This window comes from Prinia subflava, chromosome 16, assembly GCF_021018805.1.
Source record: "Prinia subflava isolate CZ2003 ecotype Zambia chromosome 16, Cam_Psub_1.2, whole genome shotgun sequence".
NCBI lineage: Eukaryota > Metazoa > Chordata > Aves > Passeriformes > Cisticolidae > Prinia > Prinia subflava.
Window position 1 is genome coordinate 3,449,116 of NC_086262.1, and position 19,396 is coordinate 3,468,511.

Genomic DNA, 19,396 nt, shown 5'->3' on the forward strand with positions numbered 1-19,396 from the left:
CCTAGGAAGGGTGACGGAACAGGTTCCCCAAACGCACTCTCGGGACCAGCCCTTGCAGATGCTCCGGTACTGCTGTGCCTCAAGGCTCGCCGGGTGCTGAGGGGACAGCACTGTCACACCTGGCACCCAGAGCATGCCCAGCCTCCTGTGTGCCATGGAGGATGGGGATGGCACAATCCCATCATTGCCCAGGCAGCCCGAAGCTGCACAGGGCACCCCGTCCCCAGAAGGAGCCAGAAGTGTTCCAGAAGCTGCAGGATGTGGCACTGAGTGCTCTGTCTGGCTGATAGAGTGGTCAAAGGTTGGACTTGATGATCTTGGAAATTGTTTCCAACCTAAATGGTTCTGTGATCTCCCAGGGATTTTTTTCTTTGCCAGAGATTTCTCTGCCTATGTTGGGTTGAGAAGGGGCTTCAGAAAGGTGATGAAGCTGCATGGCTGGACAATGCAACCCCCGGTTTGCTGTTGTTGATGTGGCACTACATGCTGGTGCCACAGCTGGGGGGGGTCCCTTGCTCTCTGGGACTCTTGTGCAGAGCTGCTCAGCAATTCCATGATTCCTCTTCTACATCCTCGGGGTTACATGAAATTCCTCAGCACATGAAGGATATGGAGCTCCTGGGGCAAGTCCAGAAGAACCCACAGAACTGCTCCAGGGCTGGAGCCGCTCTGCTGTGCAGACAGGCTGGGAGATGGGGCTGCTCAGCCTGGAGAAGGCTCAGGGGAGGCCTTAGAACCTCTTCCAGTGCCTAAAGGGAGTCCAGGAGAGGGACTTTGGACAAGGGCCTGGAGTGACAGGACACAGGGAATGGCTTCCCACTGCCAGAGATCAGGATTAGGTGGGATATTGGGAAGGAATTCCCCCCTGTGAGGATGGGGAGGCCCTGGCACAGGCTGCCCAGAGGAGCTGTGGCTGCCCCATCCCTGGCAGTGTCCAAGGCCGGGCTGGACAGGTCTTGGAGCAGCCTGGGATGGTGGAAGGTGTCCCTGCCCATGGTGGAGAGGTTGGAACAGGATGAGCTTTCAGGTCTCTTCCCATTCAAATGGGTCTGGAATTTCATGAAATTGCTGCTGAGTGCGTGATGGAAAAGTCACAGTTGCTCCCTGAGCTCTCCTCCCGGCCCCTTGTGACGAGCCCGGCAGCTCTGCCCGGGCCGGTACCTTTAATTTCTGCCCCCAGCTGCAAATTCCCCAAACACCTCCTGGGGAAGCACGAACTCCTCTGCCCCTCGGCCCCCATCACCACGGGGAAGGTCCTGGGGCACCGAGGCCGCCTTGTTTCATATTTCTGCTGAATCTTTGGGGGCTTTTTTTGCCCTCAGCAAAACCAGCACCCATCCCTGCGGGCGCACAGCTACCCGTGCCCGCAGCGGGCTGCGTGCTCCGCTTGCGAGGCGGGGCCGGGATCGTGTTTTCCCCGCCCCGGGCCCGCCCCAGGACCGGCCTTTTCCTCCTCCTCCTCCTCCTCCTCCTCCTCCTCCTCCTGCTCCGCCATGTGGGGCCGGCGGCGGGCGCGGCGCGGCGGGCGCAGCGCGGAGGAGCTGCGGGAGCGGCGGCGGGAGCGAGAGGCAGGTCCGGCCGGGGACCCGGGCACAGCCGGGGGTTCGCGGGGTCCCCGTGGGCGGGAGGGACCCCCCAGCTCGGCCTTGGCCGTCCCCAGCCCCGCCCCGTGCGGGATGCGCGGGGGGATCGGCGCCGCTGCCCGCCCGGGGAGCGCTTTACAGCCCCGCGCTTTAACCGCGGGGTTTCTGCCATGAATTCCCCGTTTCTTCTACAATCCCCCCACTGCTTGGGTTTTCCAAGGTCTCGCCTACGTCTCAGCCTGGAGAAAAGGAGGCTCGGGGGAATTTCTGGCTCTGCACAACCCCCTGACATGAGGGGACAGCCGGGGGGTCGGGCGGTGCTCCCAGGGGTCAGGGACAGGAGGAGAGGGAACGGCCTCAGGCTGGGCCAGGGCAGGTTTAGGTTGGATATTAAGGACAATTTCTTCATCAGAAGGGTGGTCAGGCATTGGGACAGGCGGCCCGGGGCATCAGTGGAGTCACCATTCCTGGGGGTGTTTTCCAAAAACAAGAACGTGGGGCACTTGAGGCATGGCTTAGTGGCCGTGGTGGTGTTCATTTTGAAGGCTGGAGTCGATGATCTTGCGGGGCTTTTCCAGCCTTAATGATTTGATGATCCCGTGTGAAATCCAGCCTGGGGTCCCTCCAGCTGCTCCTCTGTCCCGTGTCCCTGCCCATTGTCCCAGCAGTGGCTTCGCTCTCCCTGTGCCCGGCCCCCAGCCCCAGCTGCGGGTGCATCCCTGCCCGGGCATCCCTGCAGGCTCGCACAGGGGGAAAGGGCAGTTCCTCCCTGGTTAAGGAGGGAGGGATGGCTCCCAGGTGGGGAAGGGCAGTTCCTCCCTGGTTAAGGAGGGAGGGATGGCTCCCGGGTGGGATGGAGGAGCCGTGCCCGGTGTGACCTGTCCCCTCCTGTGGCAGCGCTCCGCAGGGCCCGGCGGCAGGAGCAGCTGGTCAGCAAGCGCCTCCTGCGGGAGGACAGCCCGGCCCGGCAGGGCGGGCAGGAGGGAGCGGACGCCGTGCCAGAGCCGCTCTCCGAGGATGAGGTGAAGAACCTGACGCTCTCCACGGCAATGGGGGTCCCGGGGGTGTTCCCCAGACTCAGCATGTGAAGGGGGCTGGGCGGGGGTGGGTTTGGGAATGGTTCCGATTCACTGCCAGACGCAGTTGAGGTTCCTTGTGCCCATCTTTATGCTCTGGGTTCCTTTGCCTCGAGGATTAACGGGGTGAAATCGTAATGCTGGCAGTGCTGGAAGCTCACCCACCTCTGAATTCCCTGGCCAGGTCCTGGAGCTGCTCAGGGGGCTGCAGAGGGGTTCAGAGGACAGGAGGCGATGGCTCGGCCGCCTCCGCTGGGCCCTGCAGAATGAGGACACTCAGCAGAAGTTTGTCAGGTGAGCCCAGGCTGCTGTGGCTGTCCCCAGGGACGTGTCCCCGGGCCCTGTGTCCCTGGGGCTGGCTGGGTGAGCTGGCCCCGGCTGGGAGGTGACAGCAGCCCTTGGCTCCCCAGGCTGGACGGCAGCATCCGGACGCTGACGGGGCTCTTCACCAGCAGCCTGGCGGGGCTGCAGCTGGAGGCTGCCCGCTGCCTGCACGAGCTGTCCCACTCCAGCGTCCCCGCCGTGGCCGAGGCGTGCCTGCCTGTCACCTCCTACCTGCTCACCTACCTGTCGGGGCACAGCCTGGAGCTCACGGTGAGATCACGGCCCTGCACCTGGGAATCCTCTGCTGTGGCTGGCGTTGACCTCTTGTGGTCACATTTACATGGGGGTGCCGGTGAGAAGGGGCTCTCTGGAAGCAAAAAAGCATCACAGCCTTGCCCTCAGAGCAGGACTGTTCCCAGTGCCCAGGTGGTGTGACCTGCCCCTGACAGAGGGGTAACTGAGTTCCTGTTAATCACAGATCCCCTGGGTTGGATTAGAATGGGACCACACTGAATGAGCCATGGTTATGAGAATATGTGTGTATATACATAACGTAAGGTAGGTTTATTTTAGAACAGTTTGGTTGCAATGGAAAGAGTTATGTAGCTATAGAAAGGAGGTATTTTGGTTTTTATCTACAGAAATGAAAAAATGTAAAAATACAAAGATAAGAAAATGTATAAGGAGAAGAAAGAAAGGGCAAGACCAGATAGTAGAGTGTGTGTGGCTCCATGCTGTGCACCTTGATCTGGGAAAGGAGCGGACATTTGGAGCAGCTCTGGGATGCCCACGTGTTTTCCAGCTGCTCCGTTGGGAAGCAGACGGGCTCAGAACTGAGGAGCAAGGTGAGCAGTGACCCCAGGTGCTGATCCCATGTGAATGCAGCACACAGGCAGGCTCCAGGAGAACCAGAGGGGGCTCAGGGAAATGTCATTGTGACAATTAGAAGCCTGAAAAACCTCTAAAGTGGGAGTGATCAGATCCCAACTTCAGCCAGATAGGAGAAGAATGAACTGCAGCTGATGGAGCTGGGAATGGGGTGGCTGGGGGGTCCAGCATCCATCTGTGTTTCCCCCTGCAAGGCCAGCTCCTGCCCTGCTCAGGGCAGTGTGTGGCACCCGAGGCTTTGCTGGCTGCCCACTGGGTCACCTCCTGCTCTGCTGTGTTCTTGCAGGAGCTGTGTTTGTACACACTGGGGAACCTCGTCGTAGAAAGTGAGGCTGTGAGGAAGCAACTGCTGCCTCAGGGCATTATCCCAGTGCTGGCATCCTGCATCCAGGTGGGTGAAACAGCTCAGCCACATTTCTGCTGTGCCCTAGAGAGACTTTTCTGGCTGACAGCCCTGAGGGCCCAGCCCTCCTTGCAGCTGTGGGGAAGCTCTGCAGGGAGCTGTTCCCACGAGCATGAGGGTCACTTGTGAGCTCCCTGTGCTCATTTTCAGGGCTCAGATCACCCAGCTCCATCTCCCCCATCCAGTGGCTGCTTAGTACAGTCTGTAGCACAGGGAGCCCTCTCCCCTCTGCCTGGCCTGGGTGCAGCAGAGCTGTGGTTTGCAGGTCCAAATGCTCAAAGCAGGACTTTTGTTGTGTTTGGGCTAAGCCCAGTGAATGTGGGGAGGGGGAGAGCTCAGCTCTGGTGTGGCCACAGGCCCCTGTGTCCCTCCTGGTCCCCTCTGTGCCCCCTGTTCTCCAGCTGGGTTTGCCTGGCTGTAGCCCTGGCTGTGTCTGGAGGGATCAGCTCTGTTCTCTCTGATTGCAGTCCCCGCACGAGGCAGTGCTGGAAGGTGTGGGCTATGTCCTCTCCCAGCTCCTGCAAGCCAAGGAAGCGCCCACGGAGATCATCCCGTGAGTCTGAGCCTCTGACCCGGGCCCGGGTATGGGTGATGGGCCCGGGGCCTCGCGTGGTATTTGTGTGCTGGGGACACGGTGCCATCCCCATCCCAGTGACATTAATGGCTCAGGGCAGAATCCTGCAGAACTGTGGCCCTTTTGATGCAGATCAGGGAGCCTGGCTTGGCTCCTTTCCCTCGGCCTCATCTGAGCAGACAGCTCTGGTATTTCAGTAAAGGCCAGCATGGAGCAGGGAAGGCTCGCAGGGAATCCTGGCTGTGTTCATCTTGCAGAGGAAAAGATCAACTTGACAGCCCCCAGTGCCAAAAGTGTGACCCAGACAAAGTGTCCTGAGTGTGCCCAGGCCCTGCCCTGGGCCGGGAGAGGCCAGGGTCACAGCCCTGGGCTCAGAGTCCCTTCCAGTGTGTGTTTGACCCTGGGGCCCCCAGTATGGGCTACAGCAGCCCCCTGCTCAGTGGCCAGGTTTCGTGTCTTCCCTTTGTGTCCTGCCTGTGCTCCAGCCCTCCATTAACTCTGCTCTCTGCCCCAGGCTGGTCCTGGACTCGCCTCTCCCCCAGCACATGCTCCGACTGCTTTGCTCCGGCCTCAAGACGGGGATGGGAGCGGCCGTGGAGTTTGGGTGGTGTCTCCACTACATCATTTGTAGGTAAAGGCATTTTCCTCCTCTATTTGAGTTTCCTGAGGGCAGCCAGAGGCATGAAGGCTCGTGGTCCTGCGAGGGGATCTGGACTGCCTCCCCTTTTCCTTTGGGAAAACAATTCCCAGCCATCCTGGCCCTCCCAGCACTCCTGTCTGAGCACGTGTGCTGTTTGCAGGATCACTGAGCTCTTTTACAGGTGGTAGTGGGTGATAAACCTGAGGAGGCCATTTCTAGTCCTCTGAAATGCCCCAGATTGTTTCCCCATGCCTGGAGTTGTCCCCCACACTTCCCAAGGCAAGCTCCCTGAATCCTCACTCTTGTGGGGTTGCCTCAGGCCAGTGCCTCTGGGCGGTGCCAGCAATCCCTGCCTGCCACTGGAGCCAAGGAATGTCTGTAGATACTCAAGGGTGAGGGCTGTTGTTTCCAGACCCACACAGATAATTCCAGTGAATCTATTTTTTATGGGCTTTTAAATTTTCTCATAAGCTCAGAAAGAAAAATCTGCTATTCCAGTGTGAAAGAAGCCACTGTTCCAACATGAAATAAGTCCTGTGGTGGTTCAGGAGAGCACTCTGAATTTCCAGGCCCTGTTGTTTGGTGAGGGGATGTGGCAGTTTCCCCTCTCCAAGCTGCAAGGCCACTGCAGCGTCCCTCCCTTTGCAGGCACAAAGACAACGCGGAGCTGCTGGCGCTGGGGGCCGTGCCTGCCCTCAGCTCTCTCCTGCTGGACCTGGCTTCCCAAATCCCCCAGGGCACTCCCGAGGGCCTGGAGCTGGTGAGAGGTGGGCAGGGTGCTGGCTGCTGTCAGGAGTGCTGTGGGGACACGGCCCAGCTGAAGGCAGTGGTGTGTCTGTGTCCCAGCTCGTGTGCCCCGTGCTGCGGTGTCTCGGTAACCTGCTGGCACAGACAGGCTGCCAGGGCCAGGACGGGCGCCTGCTCATCGCCCTCTTCCTCATCCTGCAGTGCTTCCTGCAGCAGCAGCCCTTCCTCATCCACGAGTGCCTGTGGCTGCTCAACAACCTCACGGGTGAGTGTCCCGCGGGCTGGTGGCACTGCTGGCACGCACCCTGGTTTTACTCTGTTCCTTCTCTGCCCACCCCAGCGGATGATCCCTTCTTCTGCTCTGCTCTGCTGTCCCTGGACCTGCTCCCGGCCCTGCTGCAGCTCCTGCCGTGTTCCCAGATGGCCACTGTGCTGGTAAACCTTGCCCCATGTGCTGGGAATGCTGGGGAAGCGCTGGAGTTTCAGGAACATCAACCCCACACTGAGAGTGCTGGAGCTGGAGGGTGGATGGGGCAGCAGGGACAGCTTGGCACAAGGTCTCGTGTGGTGGCCGTCACCAGGCACCTGCCCTGAAGCCACTCCAGCTGTATTTACCCTTAGCAGAGCCATGTCCCAGCATAAGAGTGGTCCCAAGGGAGATGGTGACTTGGGGCCAGCCCCTGGAGCAGGCCTGGGAAGGCTCCTGCCACTTCCCTTTGAAAGTCCCCAAAGCTTTAGGAGACTGGGGACGCTGCCAGGGCTGTGTGGCAAGGCTGGGTCTGCCTGGCACGGAGATGAACAATGCCTTGGGGTGGGTGTGGAGAAGGCATTCCAAATCCACTGGTTTGGTGGGCACTTGGCTGTGGGCAGGCACCTGGCAGGACAAGGAAAAAAGGTGGAGAGGGACTTTGGGCAAGGGCACGAGTGACCAGACAACAGGGAATGGTTTCACATTGACAGAGGGCAGGGTTAGATGGGATACTGGGAAGATTCTCCCCTGTTAGAGTGAGGCCCTGGCACAGGCTGCTCAGAGAAGGGGCAAGCTGGGATAGTGGAAGGTGTCCCTGCCACGGCAGGGGTTGGATTGGATGAGCTTTAAGGTCCCTTCTAACCCAAACCATTCTACAATTCCATGACTGGGGAGTGGCTGGGAGCCCTCCCACGCCTGTCAGGAATCTGCCCATGGAGCATTCACTGCTGGCTCCCTCCCCCTCCCACAGGTCCTGACCGTGCTGTGCAATGTCGCAGAGAAGGGGCCCCTGTGGTGCCAGCGGCTGCTCCAGCAGCCCCTCCTGCCCCAGCTCCTGCCCCTGCTCACACTGCCCGAGCCCGAGGCTGTGGGGCAGTGCCTGGAGCTGCTGCACCTCCTCCTCCTGCACTGCCCGGAGGTGAGCACCGGGAGAGCTCGGGGTGCAGGATTGCAAAGGGGATGGGGAATGATGATTGTGGGGGTTATTGTTAATGTGGAGGGGGGTGATTATTGTCATTTCAGTAACAGTGTCCTCTGTGACTGCCACACTGCCCTCCACCCCTCAGCAGCCAGGCCCCTGCCCAAGGGACACTGTGATGCAGAGGATGGAAGTCCTTCTCGTGTCTGCAGAGTTCCTTTCTTACTGGCAAGGACTCGTGTTGGGGCACGTTGTTTATGCCCCAGGTTTTCTTTCGGCCCTGCTGAGGCTGATTCACTTGCTGCAGATCACAGGAGTGAATTCTTCTCTGCGAGGGTGGACAGGGCCTGGCACAGAGGAGCTGTGGCTGCCCCATCCCTGGATGTCCAAGGCCAGGCAGGATGGGGGAAGGTGTCCCTGCCCATGGGTTGGAATGAGGGCTGTGAAGTCCTTCCCAACCAACCACCAGCATGCTGGGATTTACCTGGGTGGGAATGCAGTGCCTGGGAGGGCTCTGGGGAATTCCTTCAGCCCCGTTCTCTGGGATGTGGTGGCTTGGGTAGAGGTGATCAGCTGTAGCACCCAGCCAGCTCTCACCCTCTCCTCTCACACAGGCTGCTGCTGATTTCACCAGGCAAGGTGTGCACCAGGCCCTGGAGCAGCACCAGAGCACCCCAGAGCTGCAGGAGCGGGCACAGGCACTGCTGGACATGGTCAGGCAGCCCCCAGGAGCCCCCAGCGCCTGCCAGGCCACACTGGCTGTCTTCTCCTAGGCCTCACCTCCTCCCAGGGGAGGAATAAACTGTTCACCCTGTGCCCAGCTTCCAAGGGCTGCTCAGGGCTCTGATGTGCCCAGTGCTGGCTGCACGGGGGGCTGGTCCCTGTCACCAGCTGGCAGCCCCCAGCCCCGTGCCCCCAGAGCTGAGCTGCAGCCTGGGCAGACTCTGCTGTGCCAGGGAGGGGTCAGTGGCTGCATCAGCCATTGCTTGGGCTCTCAGCCACCACCCAGCTCAAGGTAAGCACATTGTATTTATGAATTCATAAATTAAAGATACATCTTTGACATTAGAGATAATCAGTCAAGTCTCCAGCACGTGTGTATTTCCTGTCATCATGGGTGGCTTTTCACAACGCTCTCCAGGGCCTTGCCCACTTCATCCACACTTAGGTTGTTCAGTGGGATGCTCTTCTCCTTCCCAAACTCTGTGGGAAAACAGACAGGGTGAGAGGGGGCAGGTGTGTGGGTCCATTCCTGCTGCAAGGGCACTGATGTCACAGCCCAGGCCCCCATCACCACCCCTTCACTCAGCACGTCCCACTCTCCCTCCATGTGCCTGAGTTACCATTTCCACCTTCTTATTCTCCTCCTTTCCCTTGGAAATGGCTCAGAGCAGCTCAACACCTTTCCCAGTCTCCTTTTGTTAGCTCTGGCTGGGCAGAAACACATCCAAGAGCAATCCTGGGGCCTTCAGCCTTGTCCCAGCGAGGTGCTCCCCTCAGGAAAGCTGCCTGAAAACTCAGATCCTGCAGCTGCCCCAGCCTGGGCTGACCCAGGGCTCCATTCCCTGCCAGTCCCACCCAGACACACTCCCCTGGTCCGTGTGCTCACACTGGGAAACTCATGCTGAAAGAGTCACTGCATCTTATCAAAAGGTTCTAAATCAAAATTTTCCAGCCCAGATGACCTTTGAGGAAAACAAATCCTTTCCAGAGGGGCTTTTCTGCTGCCCTCTTTTGTTTCACTGAGAACGCAGTGAAAATAAAGGAAAAACAGCCACATTTTAGTGTAGTGAAGGGGGTGGGAGATCACAGCCAGAGGCTGGAAAGCCCCTGCTGAGCACCGGGTCCCGTTCTGCTTCCCCCGGGTCCCTGCCCTGAAGTGAACCCCCACCCTGCCCCGAGGCAGCTGCTCCCTCTCCACCACCTCCCCTCTGTAAGCCCTGAGCAGCAGCGCTGAAATTCCCCCCTGGCACGGGGGCCCGGAGCAGCCGTGCCTGCCCAGCCCCGGCAGTGCCAAAGGCGGGGCTGGACGGGCCGGGAGCAGTGGGGGCCTGTGGAAGGTGTCCCTGCCCACGGCAGCTGGCAGCGGGTGAGCTTTAACATCGCTTCGAACCCACACGCTCTGGGATTCTCCCCATCCCCGTTTTCCCCGGCCTGTCCTTCCCCACCCTTCCCAGCAATGCTGATGGTCCCTAAAGTCCCGACCCAAGCCATTCCGTAACTCCTCGGTGTTTCCCGGCGGTACTTACCGTACCGAGCCCAGAGCTTGGGCTGGATACCGGAGCACTCGCGGATCAGGATGGGGAAGTTGGGATTTGCCTTCTTCAGAGTCACATAGTGCTTCTCGATGAATTCCCTGCGGAGGGAAGGGGGAGGGCCGGGTCCCTGTGGGTCAGCCCGGGGGTGTCTCGCTCCCCTGGAGGACACCCCCGGCCCGTCCCGGCCCCTCCCCGCGCTGACCTGACGCCGCGGCTGCCGGCGGAGCGCTGGCACAGGTGGATGCGGAGCTCCCTCAGCGCGTTGCCCAGCCCGCCCCCGATGCTCTTCACAGCGGCCGCCGCCATCTTCCTTGCCCGGACAACAGCGCGGGGGCGGGACGGCGGCGCCTCCGCCAATGGGAGCGCCCGCCGTGCCTGCACCCACCAATGGGAGCTCTCGCCGTGATCGCACCCACCAATGGAAGTGCCTGCCGTGATCGCACTGGCCAATGGGAGTGCTCACCGTGATCGCACCCACCAATGGGAGCGCTCACCGTGATCGCACCCACCAATGGGAGCGCTCACCGTAATCGCACCGGCCAATGGGAGCGCCTGCCGCGGGGGGCGCTGGGAGGGCAGCGCTGAGCGGAAGGGCCGCGCAGCGGAGCTGGGAGCGCAGCGATGCCGGACCGCGACAGTGAGTTCGGGGCCGGGGACACCGGGCCAGGGGACACGGAGCACGGGGCGTTCCCGGACAGCCCCGGGGCCGCGGCACTTGGCCCGCGGGGGGGCTGTCGCGGCGCTTGGGGCGGGTGGCAGCGGCCCGGTGGGGGGCGGTGTAGGCCCAGCCTGCGCTGCGGAGCGGGGGGGGCCCCGGGGACCCCCGGGACAGCGCTGCGGGGGGACGGGGCGCGGCCGCGGCCCGCGGAGCCGGGGGAGGGCACCTCGCGGGCTCCCCAGGGGTGAGGAGCTGCGCGGGGGTGCGGAGGGGCTGGGGCTCAGCGCGGGGACTGACACCGGGTGCGCCCCGGGGCCGTGGGGTGCTTCGGGCCGGTGAGAGGATGCAGGGGCAGTGCCGGGGTGTGGGGAATGGGACGCCCTCGGACAGGCCCTGGACACCCCGTGGAAGGTGCAGGGCCGCGGGGCTCGGGGGGTTTCGCAGTGGCACCGGGACCCCGTGTCCTGTGACAGTGGGCTGGATCCTCGGAGCTGCAGGCGGACAGCGTTCCCTTTGTGGTTGCTGGGAGGGGGTGAAGCTGTGCGGGCAGTGCCTGAGCTCTCTCTCTCTTGTCCCCCAGATGAGCCGTTCTCCAACCCCCTGGCCCCTGATGGCCACGATGTGGACGACTCGCACTCCTTCCACCAGTGAGTACAGCCCTGGGGCTCTGGGGTGGCGCTGGGCCAGCTCTGTGCCACCCCAGGCCGATTCCATTGAGAAGCTGGAAGTCACTGCTGCACTCCAGCCTTTTGGCACCCCCTGCCCATCTCTGTCACAAAGGACCTGCTCCTTCTCCAAAGCTCTTTGGGAATGATGATTTCTGTTCTTCCCTCCCTTGTAGGTCCAAGCTGACCAATGAAGACTTCAGGAAGCTTCTCATGACCCCGCGGGCTGCGCCAACATCTGCGCCACCCTCCAAATCTCGCCACCATGAGTGAGTAGGGCTCTGTTTCACAGGTCCATGGGACAGTCCGTGTCCCCTTTCCCTCTGGGGCTCTGTGCCCAGCTGACCCTGTCCCCTGCACTCTGCAGGGGAATACCTACAGGGGATTTTGCTAGTGAGTGTGGGAAGTGGAGAAGCAGGTGAGTCAGGGCTGCTGTAAATAAAAGAGCAAGGCTTCGTGGCTGTTTAGACACTTTGTGGAGGAGACAGATTTGGTTTGGTGAAAATCAGTCCTCTCCCTGCTGACAGTGTGGAATTAGGGGGAAATTAAGGGTGAGAGACTGTTCTGTTCCATCTCTGAGCACCTCAGTGCTCTGCTGTGTCTGAGGGACTGTTTTGTCCACCTGTCACCCATGTGGCTCTGCAGACTGAACATTTGCTTTTTCACCCTCTCCAGGATGCCCCGGGAGTACAATGAAGATGAAGATCCAGCTGCTCGCAGGAGGAAGAAAAAAAGGTAAGTGGGGAAAGAGATGCAGCAGGACTTGTGATTATACATCATGTCCTGGCCATGGAAGCAGTTCTGATCTCTTGGGCTCCCAAAGAGGGCCTTGAGTGGATTATTGAAGAGCTTTGGAGAAGAGCTCAGGCTGAGGAACTGTCACTGCTTGTGGGAACAGCTGTGGGAGCACAGCAGTCAGATGGGATTGAAGCTTCACCTCCAGAAGATGCAGGAGAGGCCCTATGTGTGTGTGGGAGGGCAGGGCAGTGGTGGGACACTGATCACTGTGTGCTTTGGGACACAGCAGGACTGCACTGGACCCCTCCCTTTGGAAGGGAGGACGGAGTTTCTCCTTAGTTGGCCTCAGTACAGCAGTTTTCCTCCAGGCCTGTTGTGTCCCTTGGTGCTCTGGTGTGTTTTTGGGGAAGGGACTGGGAGCAGAGTGGGTGTGTGTGAGGTGACAGGAGCTGTTACCTGACCCCAAACCCATGCACAGTCACTCCTGACCCTGTGCTGGTTCCCACCCCCAGTTACTATGCGAAGCTGCGGCAGCAGGAGATCGAGCGCGAGAGGGAACTGGCCGAGAAGTACCGGGACCGAGCCAAGGAGAGGAGAGATGGAGTGAACAAGGACTACGAGGAGACAGAGCTCATCAGCACCACTGCCAACTACAGGGCTGTGGGGCCCACGGCCGAGGCGTACGTGGGCTGTGCTGGGGCCCCGGCTCACCGGGCTGACCCAGGGGGGCTGGCCCTTATCTGGCCCTGTTCTCATTGCACAGGGATAAATCTGCTGCAGAGAAGAGGAGACAGCTGATCCAGGAGTCCAAGTTCTTGGGTGGTGACATGGAGCACACCCACTTGGTGAAGGGTCTGGACTTTGCGCTGTTGCAGAAGGTGAGTGCAGATATCACTGTGCTGCTCCTGCGCTATCCTCTCCCATGGATGCACAGGGGGGGGTGTCACTACTTGGCCTTGGCAGCGTGGATTTCCCTTCCAGGGCTGGGGATCTGATGGGGCTCACAGATGGGCAGCAATGGCATGGCTTGGGCTGTAATGTGTGGGTTTACTCTGCATCCAGGTACGGGCTGAGATTGCCAGCAAGGAGAAGGAAGAGGAGGAAATGATGGAGAAGCCCCAGAAAGAAACCAAGTGAGTGACTGAGTATTTTGCATTCCTGAGTGCAGCTGCTTGCCAGAGAGGAGGATGCAGAGGAGCCATTCACTTGGCTCTAATACTTCTGGTTTCTATGTCTGTTTAGGAAAGATGAAGATCCTGAGAACAAAATTGAATTTAAGACCCGGCTGGGTAAGATGTGGCTGTTCCCCACCTTGTCTGTGCTGTGAATGTGGGAGAAATCCTGAAGGGTGAATGGAGGAATGAAAACCACTGGGAGAGGGAGAGTCCTGAGTTTGAGGACTGGAGGAAATGTGTCCTTAGGAGGCGATTCTCGTGTTGCTGATAAACTAAACACGCCTCACTTTGGCCATGTCCTCTGCTTTCCCACACTTTTCCTTGTGTCCAGGCCGCAACATTTACCGCATCCTGTTCAAGAACAAGACGTACGAGCGGAACGAGCTGTTCCTGCCAGGCAGGATGGCCTACGTGGTGGATCTGGATGACGAATATGCCGACACCGATATCCCCACCACGCTGATCCGCAGCAAGGCTGACTGCCCCACCATGGAGGTACCCAGCTGCTGTCCAGCCTGCTTCACCTCACTGCTCTGAATTGGCCACAGCAGGCTCTTCTGGGAGGGGTTCCCTGTCAAGGGAGCAGGGTGCTTCCTCGTGGATTTCCCTTTCAGGCACAGACCACGCTGACCACCAATGACATCGTCATCAGCAAGCTCACGCAGATCCTCTCCTATCTCAGGCAAGGCACCCGCAACAAGAAGCTCAAGAAGAAAGACAAAGGTAAGAGGTGAAAGGAACCATGTAATAGTATTTTAGTGCTTGGAGCATATCCCAAGGGAATGGGATGTGTTTTGGTTTGTGGTATTCCCCTGTGCCATGAGACAGTGGGCTTGGAGAATGGTGATTTTCTGAGTGCTGTGTCCTGAAGGCAGGAGCACATGGGACAGGCTGCTGGGAAATCAGAGCTGTGAGGGTGCCTTGTGGTGCTCTGCTCTTCCTGGTGAAGGCCCAGTTCCTTGGGGAAATGCCTCCTCTTGGGCAGGGACACAGGGGCTTCCTGGGGGGGGCTGGGTACGATGTGACATCCTCCAGGCTTGCCCCTTGTGCAGCTTGGCACCCAGACAGGGACAGGGGAGCAGTACAGGGGGCAGAGTGGATGGTGTGCCTCTCACTGCTGTTGTGTCCTTGCAGGGAAGCTGGATGAGAAGAAGCCTCCTGAAGCTGATATGAAGTAAGTGCCTCCTTGCCTTCAGGCTATGGGGTCACACCTCTGTCCCTTAGGGAATGGCTTTTTGGTCCACCACATTTAGAGAGGGCTGTGTTTGGAGCTATGGGATCTGTGGTTTGTAGGACAAGGCTGGAGGCAAGCTCTGGTTTGGATTTCAGGCTTGAGGCAGATGAGGGCTCAGTGTTGTCCTGGACCACAAGACTCAGGTCCTGCAGCAGAAGGGAGCAGAAGTGCAGCAATACCTCTGATGTGGAAACCACTTCCATATCTGGTGTCCTTAGCTCTTGGTGCTGGTCCTGTGTGCTCCAGGTCACAAGGAGGTGGTTATGGCCTCTCTTCCCACAGCATACGTAACTCCAGACTCTTTTCCACTTACAGCATCTTTGAAGACATTGGGGATTATGTGCCCTCCACTGCCAAGGTGCCACGGGACAAGGAGCGGGAGAGGTATCGGGAGAGAGAGCGTGACCGGGAGCGCGACCGGGACCGAGAGCGCGACAGGGACCGGGAGCGCGAGAGGGACAGGGAGCGTGAGCGGGAGGAGGAGAAGAAGAGGCACAGCTACTTTGAGAAGCCCAAGGCTGATGATGAGGTGAGTCCCTGCTCAGGAAGGACTGTCCCACCTGAGCTCTGCCCTTCGGGTGTCTCTGGTTGTGCTCCTACACGTGCCAGTGTCAGCTCTTGCTGAGCTCTGCCTCCCCAGAGCTCTTGCTGAGCTCTCTCCCCAGGGCTTGCTGGGTGGCCAGGTGCTTGTCCTGTCCCTCAGCAAGTGAGGCAGCACTAGCAGCAGCCTGTTGGTGTTTGTGGTTCAGCTCTGTGTCACTGACACTGTCTCTCCCTCTTCTTTGCAGCCCACAGACATCGACAAAGGTGAGTCAAGTGGTGTTGGGTACCTGAGAGGGACAGGATAAGGGGGAATGGTTTTAAGCTAAAAGAGGAGAGATGTAGATTTGATATTAGGAAGAATTTCTTCCCTCTGAGGGTGGTGAGGCCCTGGCAGAGGTTGCCCAGAGAAATTGTGGCTGTCCCATCCCTGAAGGTGTTCAAAGGCAGGTTGGACAGGTCTTGAAGCAACCTGGGATAGTGGAAGGTGTCCCTGCCTATGCCAGGGAGTTGGAACAAGGCAGGCCTCAAGATCCCTTCCAACACAAACTGTTGTAAGATCCCAGGTCTCCTGGGATCAGCTGACCCCATCAGTGCCAAACTGGTTTGCTCCTCCTCTCGTACCTCACGTGCAGCTTATCCTGCCTGTTACTGTGTCCTGAAAGGACCCTGCCCAGCCCCAGTGTTCTGCAGTGAGCTGTTCTTCCCCCTGAATTTAACCTGCTGCTTTCCCTACCCCAGGACCCGGCTCAGCCAAGGAGCTCATCAAGTCCATCAATGAGAAGTTTGCTGGAGCTGCTGGCTGGGAGGGAACAGAGACATATCCTTTACTGTCAGTGCCAGCCTGGCTGGCTGTGGGGCTGGGCTGCCCTTGCAGGCACAAGCACATCTGGGAGACTGTCCTGCCTCACCTGGTAGCAGGGAAATGCTGCCCAAGCCTTGCTTCTCCTCCACCAAACAAAAGCTTCACCTCTCAATTCAGTTGTGTTGGGGCAGGAGGGGGTTTTCCAGCTGGCTGTGCCCAGCCTGCAGCTGTAAGGCTCAGCTCATGTGGTGCTTTCCTTAACTGCTGCCACTTTGAAGAAGCCAGAAGACAAGAAGCAGCTGGGAGATTTCTTTGGCATGTCCAACAGCTATGCCGAGTGCTACCCTGCCACGTAAGGAGCAGTGGGATGCTGTGGGGTGGGAGCAGGGTGTGCTGCTGTTCTCTGGCAGCAAGAACTTGAACATCAGCCCCACTGCTTGTTGGGGGAGCAGGTCTGGCCTTGTCCTTGGGAACAGCTAACTGGTAAAACCATCCCAAACCCTTGGTTCAGGCTCTTCTTAGCTGCTCTCTGCTGTAGCTGCCTGGAGCCTGCTGCCCCTCAGAGCCAGCGGGGGGCTGAGATGGCTGGGAATGTGCTGCATTCCCTGTTAATTCATGTGGTTGTGAAGCTGTGGCCTCAGTGGAAAAGGAACATCTTTCAGCCTGCAGAGTCACCCTGGAAGCATTTCCCACCTTGGATGCCCTGTGGTACAGGTCACCTGCAGGGCTTGCAGCTGTGGCCACTTCCCTGTGGCCCTGGAACTGAGTGTGTTTGGTCTGAGGCCATGAGACATGACTCCCACTAGCTCCAAGGTCCTGATCCATCTCATGGACCCACTCTGAACCCTTTCCTGGCTTTTTTCTCCCCAGAATGGATGATATGGCTGTGGACAGCGATGAGGAGGTGGACTACAGCAAAATGGATCAGGTATGCTGGCACCAGCCTTTAGGAGCAGCCAGCAAAGCAGGCACCAGTGCCAGCTGAGAGGATCTCATGGGAAAGAAGCAGCACTGGAGCTGGGTGCTGAGTGAGCTTTGGGGTCTGCTGATCAGCTCCCTGTTGTGTCAGGGAGCAAAAAGGTGTCACTGGTCCACAGGTGTTGGCAGGTGTGCAACCCTGTTCTCTCTCCCTTTTCCATGTGTCTTGGTTTAAAGACAGATATCTGCTAGGAAGGGGCAGGACTTCCCTAGAGATGGAGAATTCAAATCCCCTCCCTCCAAATTATTCCAATTAAAAGGAAAATTAAAGGAGCTTTCAGGCAGAGTTATGGGGGTAGGAATAACAGTTCTTTACTAATATATATGACAAAACGACAAACAAACAACAACTACAGCATCAATAATAAACAGAACTAAGAACCTTGAGGGCTTTCTTTTACAAAAGCCCAGAGCAGTTTGATCTGGATGCCCCTGCAGGACTCCGAGAGGCCGAACTGGAAGGAAGGAAAAGTCCCGGGCTGGTGGATGAGATGAGGAGCTCTGCGCTGGCAGCTGGAGCAGCAGGGGTGTCCCGGCAGGGCTGGGCAGTGCAGGGCTACAGAGTAGCAGGAGGGTCTCAAAGGTCTGAAGAAGCAGCGGCGGTGGGGGGAGAGGCTGGAGAAAGTGAGTTCAGGATTCTCGGGTACACGAACAGATAACGATAGATTTCCCAGGACGAGGCAGAGGCAGAGGGCAGCCTGACCGTCCTCCTCGGCGCTGAGAGCAAGAGTGCCTCCCCCTCCCCCAGATCTGTCTTTTTTGCCTTCCCCAAGGCTCATCATCTCTCCCCTCTGAAGGACACTCCCAGGGACTCAAAAACAATAGGTGTAGCTTCGTGCTGCCATATCCCTCAAGCACTCTTTTTGTTCTGACTAAGTAGTCATTAAGGCTTCTTGGAAACTTATGGGAAAAAATTCTGTGAGAAGAAAAAAAAAACCAAATCTAACCCCCAACACCATGAAATGTCTGGAGCTTCCTGGAGAGGGGATCTGGAGCTAAGGCCATTTGTTGATGTGGGGTGGTGGGAGATGGAGCCTTGTGGCTGGGTGTGCAGGGCTGTGTGAGAAGCCCTCCCAGCATCTACTGAGGAGCTGCTCTGAATCGTTCTCTCCCTGCAGGGTAACAAGAAGGGGCCTCTGGGCCGCTGGGACTTTGACACACAGGAGGAGTACAGCGAGTACATGAACAACAAAGAGGCTCTGCCCAAGTGAGTGCAGCCCTCAGGAAGGGCTGAGCGAGGGTTCTGGGTGGGATGGCCATGCTGGCCAAGCCTGGGTTCTGGGGCAGCTTAAAGCAAGCTGGGGACTCCCTTGTGAGAACCTGAGGAGGAGCTGTGGGTCCTGGGCCTGGTGGTTAGTTTTTGCTTTCACTTTGTCACTCCTGAGGACTCCGGCCCAGGCGCTGCTTTCAGGGGCTCAGGCCAACTCTGGGGCATGTGCTCATGGCTGGGGAGACGTGTCCCTTCCTCTGGCAGGCTGTGGGTCCCCTGTGAGAGCTGAGCCGTGTCTTGCTCCTTCCCCAGGGCCGCCTTCCAGTACGGCATCAAGATGTCTGAGGGGCGCAAGACGCGCCGCTTCAAGGAGACCAACGACAAGGCGGAGCTGGACCGGCAGTGGAAGAAGATCAGTGCTGTGAGTGTCTGAGCTGGGCTGCTGAGCCTGCAGCTCCAGCCTGGCCAGGACAGCTCCTGTCCTCCCTGTCCTCCCTGTCTTCCCTGTCCTCCCTGTCCCAGCCATGGCTCTTCCCAGCCATGGCCAGGGTATGTGTGAGCACCAGAGATGGCTCTACCAGCTGGATTTGCTCCTTGCCAGAGCATCAGCCAAATACTCAGGGCTTCAGTATTGCAGAGGAGTCTGGAGCTCTGTTTGGAACTGTTGTCCTGGGAGCAGCCCCAGTCAGGGGCTTTTTGCTCTGGGCTGTGCAGCAGATGAATGTGTCCAAACCCATTAGTTTGGAGCCATCCAAAAGGGATTGGAGGGGACAGGACATATTTAGTGCCTCCCTAGTTGCCAGCTGGCAGAGCTAGGGCTTGTCCTGGCATGGTGAGCAGTATGGGATGGGCTGGAGAAGGTGAGAACAAATGGTCTGTGGTACCCAGAAAGAGCAAGGGGCAAACAGGCCAAGCTGTAGCTCACCTCAGCTCACTCTGGCCTGGCTGCAGCTCTCCCCAGGTGTATCTGGCACCTTCCAGCCCCTCTGCTAGTTGGGAGCAGCCAGATTCCCTGAGGGTAACAGGACTTTGTGCTTTCTCTGCAGATCATCGAGAAGAGGAAGAAGTTGGAGGCTGATGGGTAAGTGCAGTAGTCTCTGCTTGTGGCTCAGCTGCAGGTGCCGTGTTGGGGCCCCGCACCTTCTGTGGTGTCAAAGTGTGGATGTCAGTGCTGAGCTCTGGATGGGAGGGTGGTGGAGCCTGCCCTCCATATTCACCACTCTCTTGCTTCCCCCTCTCTCTCTTCCAGGGTTGAGGTGAAACGTCCCAAGTACTGATGCCTCCCGTGTTTCCTCCTCCCTCTCCTGGAAGCCTGCCCTGCTGGGAGCTGCCTTCCTGGAGCGTGCTGCTGTGCTCTCCTTGCCCCACACACCGTCCACTCTCTGTTCAGGGCTGGGGCCTCTTCCTCCCTCTGTTCTTTGCTGTAGAGTTTGTGCTGTGTAAATGTTGTAGCCTTAATAAAACCACATTAAATTTTTGTGTGGACATCTGTTTGTGCAGGGAGGAGGGGCC

The 19,396-nt window shown here is 58.7% G+C and overlaps 3 protein-coding genes across 4 annotated transcripts; 2 read left to right on the forward strand and 1 right to left on the reverse strand.

Annotated features, from left to right (window-relative positions):
- The first annotated feature begins 1,454 nt into the window (after positions 1 to 1,454).
- TMCO6 (transmembrane and coiled-coil domains 6) lies at positions 1,455 to 8,563 on the forward strand. Of its 2 annotated transcripts, none has more exons than XM_063413551.1 (12): positions 1,455 to 1,572; positions 2,481 to 2,605; positions 2,844 to 2,953; positions 3,070 to 3,253; positions 4,158 to 4,262; positions 4,742 to 4,827; positions 5,363 to 5,479; positions 6,137 to 6,248; positions 6,335 to 6,500; positions 6,576 to 6,670; positions 7,456 to 7,623; positions 8,238 to 8,547. In XM_063413551.1, the coding sequence occupies exons 1-12, from the start codon at positions 1,494 to 1,496 to the stop codon at positions 8,394 to 8,396; spliced, it is 1,506 nt and encodes a 501-aa protein (XP_063269621.1). In that variant the 5' UTR covers positions 1,455 to 1,493; the 3' UTR covers positions 8,397 to 8,547. The 2 variants fall into 2 exon arrangements, with proteins under 2 accessions (XP_063269621.1, XP_063269622.1); XM_063413552.1 differs by having other exon boundaries at positions 1,458 to 1,572; positions 6,437 to 6,500; positions 8,238 to 8,563.
- A 70-nt stretch (positions 8,564 to 8,633) lies between these two features.
- Positions 8,634 to 10,238, reverse strand: NDUFA2 (NADH:ubiquinone oxidoreductase subunit A2). Its single transcript, XM_063413554.1, has 3 exons — positions 10,084 to 10,238; positions 9,873 to 9,979; positions 8,634 to 8,826 (listed from the first exon to the last, which is right to left on the reverse strand). The coding sequence occupies exons 1-3, from the start codon at positions 10,185 to 10,187 to the stop codon at positions 8,735 to 8,737; spliced, it is 303 nt and encodes a 100-aa protein (XP_063269624.1). The 5' UTR covers positions 10,188 to 10,238; the 3' UTR covers positions 8,634 to 8,734.
- Positions 10,239 to 10,417: 179 nt separating this feature from the next.
- On the forward strand, positions 10,418 to 19,361 carry IK (IK cytokine). The gene is made up of 20 exons (XM_063413445.1): positions 10,418 to 10,518; positions 11,120 to 11,186; positions 11,381 to 11,473; positions 11,880 to 11,939; positions 12,455 to 12,622; positions 12,706 to 12,820; positions 13,005 to 13,075; positions 13,185 to 13,231; positions 13,449 to 13,612; positions 13,732 to 13,840; positions 14,252 to 14,291; positions 14,667 to 14,880; positions 15,140 to 15,158; positions 15,633 to 15,709; positions 15,966 to 16,048; positions 16,567 to 16,624; positions 17,793 to 17,881; positions 18,197 to 18,305; positions 18,931 to 18,965; positions 19,134 to 19,361. The coding sequence occupies exons 1-20, from the start codon at positions 10,503 to 10,505 to the stop codon at positions 19,159 to 19,161; spliced, it is 1,662 nt and encodes a 553-aa protein (XP_063269515.1). The 5' UTR covers positions 10,418 to 10,502; the 3' UTR covers positions 19,162 to 19,361.
- Positions 19,362 to 19,396: the final 35 nt, after the last annotated feature.

Excerpts from the sequence above, each read along its gene's own strand:
- TMCO6 (XM_063413551.1), top strand. The coding sequence starts at position 1,494 with ATGTGGGGCCGGCGGCGGGCGCGGCGCGGCGGGCGCAGCGCGGAGGAG. Across the intron at positions 2,606-2,843 it reads AGCCGCTCTCCGAGGATGAG|GTCCTGGAGCTGCTCAGGGG; the intron begins GTGAAGAACCTG and ends TTCCCTGGCCAG. Across the intron at positions 6,501-6,575 it reads GCTGCTCAACAACCTCACGG|CGGATGATCCCTTCTTCTGC; the intron begins GTGAGTGTCCCG and ends TGCCCACCCCAG.
- NDUFA2 (XM_063413554.1), bottom strand. The coding sequence starts at position 10,187 with ATGGCGGCGGCCGCTGTGAAGAGCATCGGGGGCGGGCTGGGCAACGCG. Across the intron at positions 9,980-10,083 it reads GCCGGCAGCCGCGGCGTCAG|GGAATTCATCGAGAAGCACT; the intron begins GTCAGCGCGGGG and ends TTCCCTCCGCAG. Across the intron at positions 8,827-9,872 it reads CAAGCTCTGGGCTCGGTACG|AGTTTGGGAAGGAGAAGAGC; the intron begins GTAAGTACCGCC and ends GTTTTCCCACAG.
- IK (XM_063413445.1), top strand. Across the intron at positions 11,474-11,879 it reads TCCAAATCTCGCCACCATGA|GATGCCCCGGGAGTACAATG; the intron begins GTGAGTAGGGCT and ends CACCCTCTCCAG. Across the intron at positions 17,882-18,196 it reads AACAAAGAGGCTCTGCCCAA|GGCCGCCTTCCAGTACGGCA; the intron begins GTGAGTGCAGCC and ends CTCCTTCCCCAG.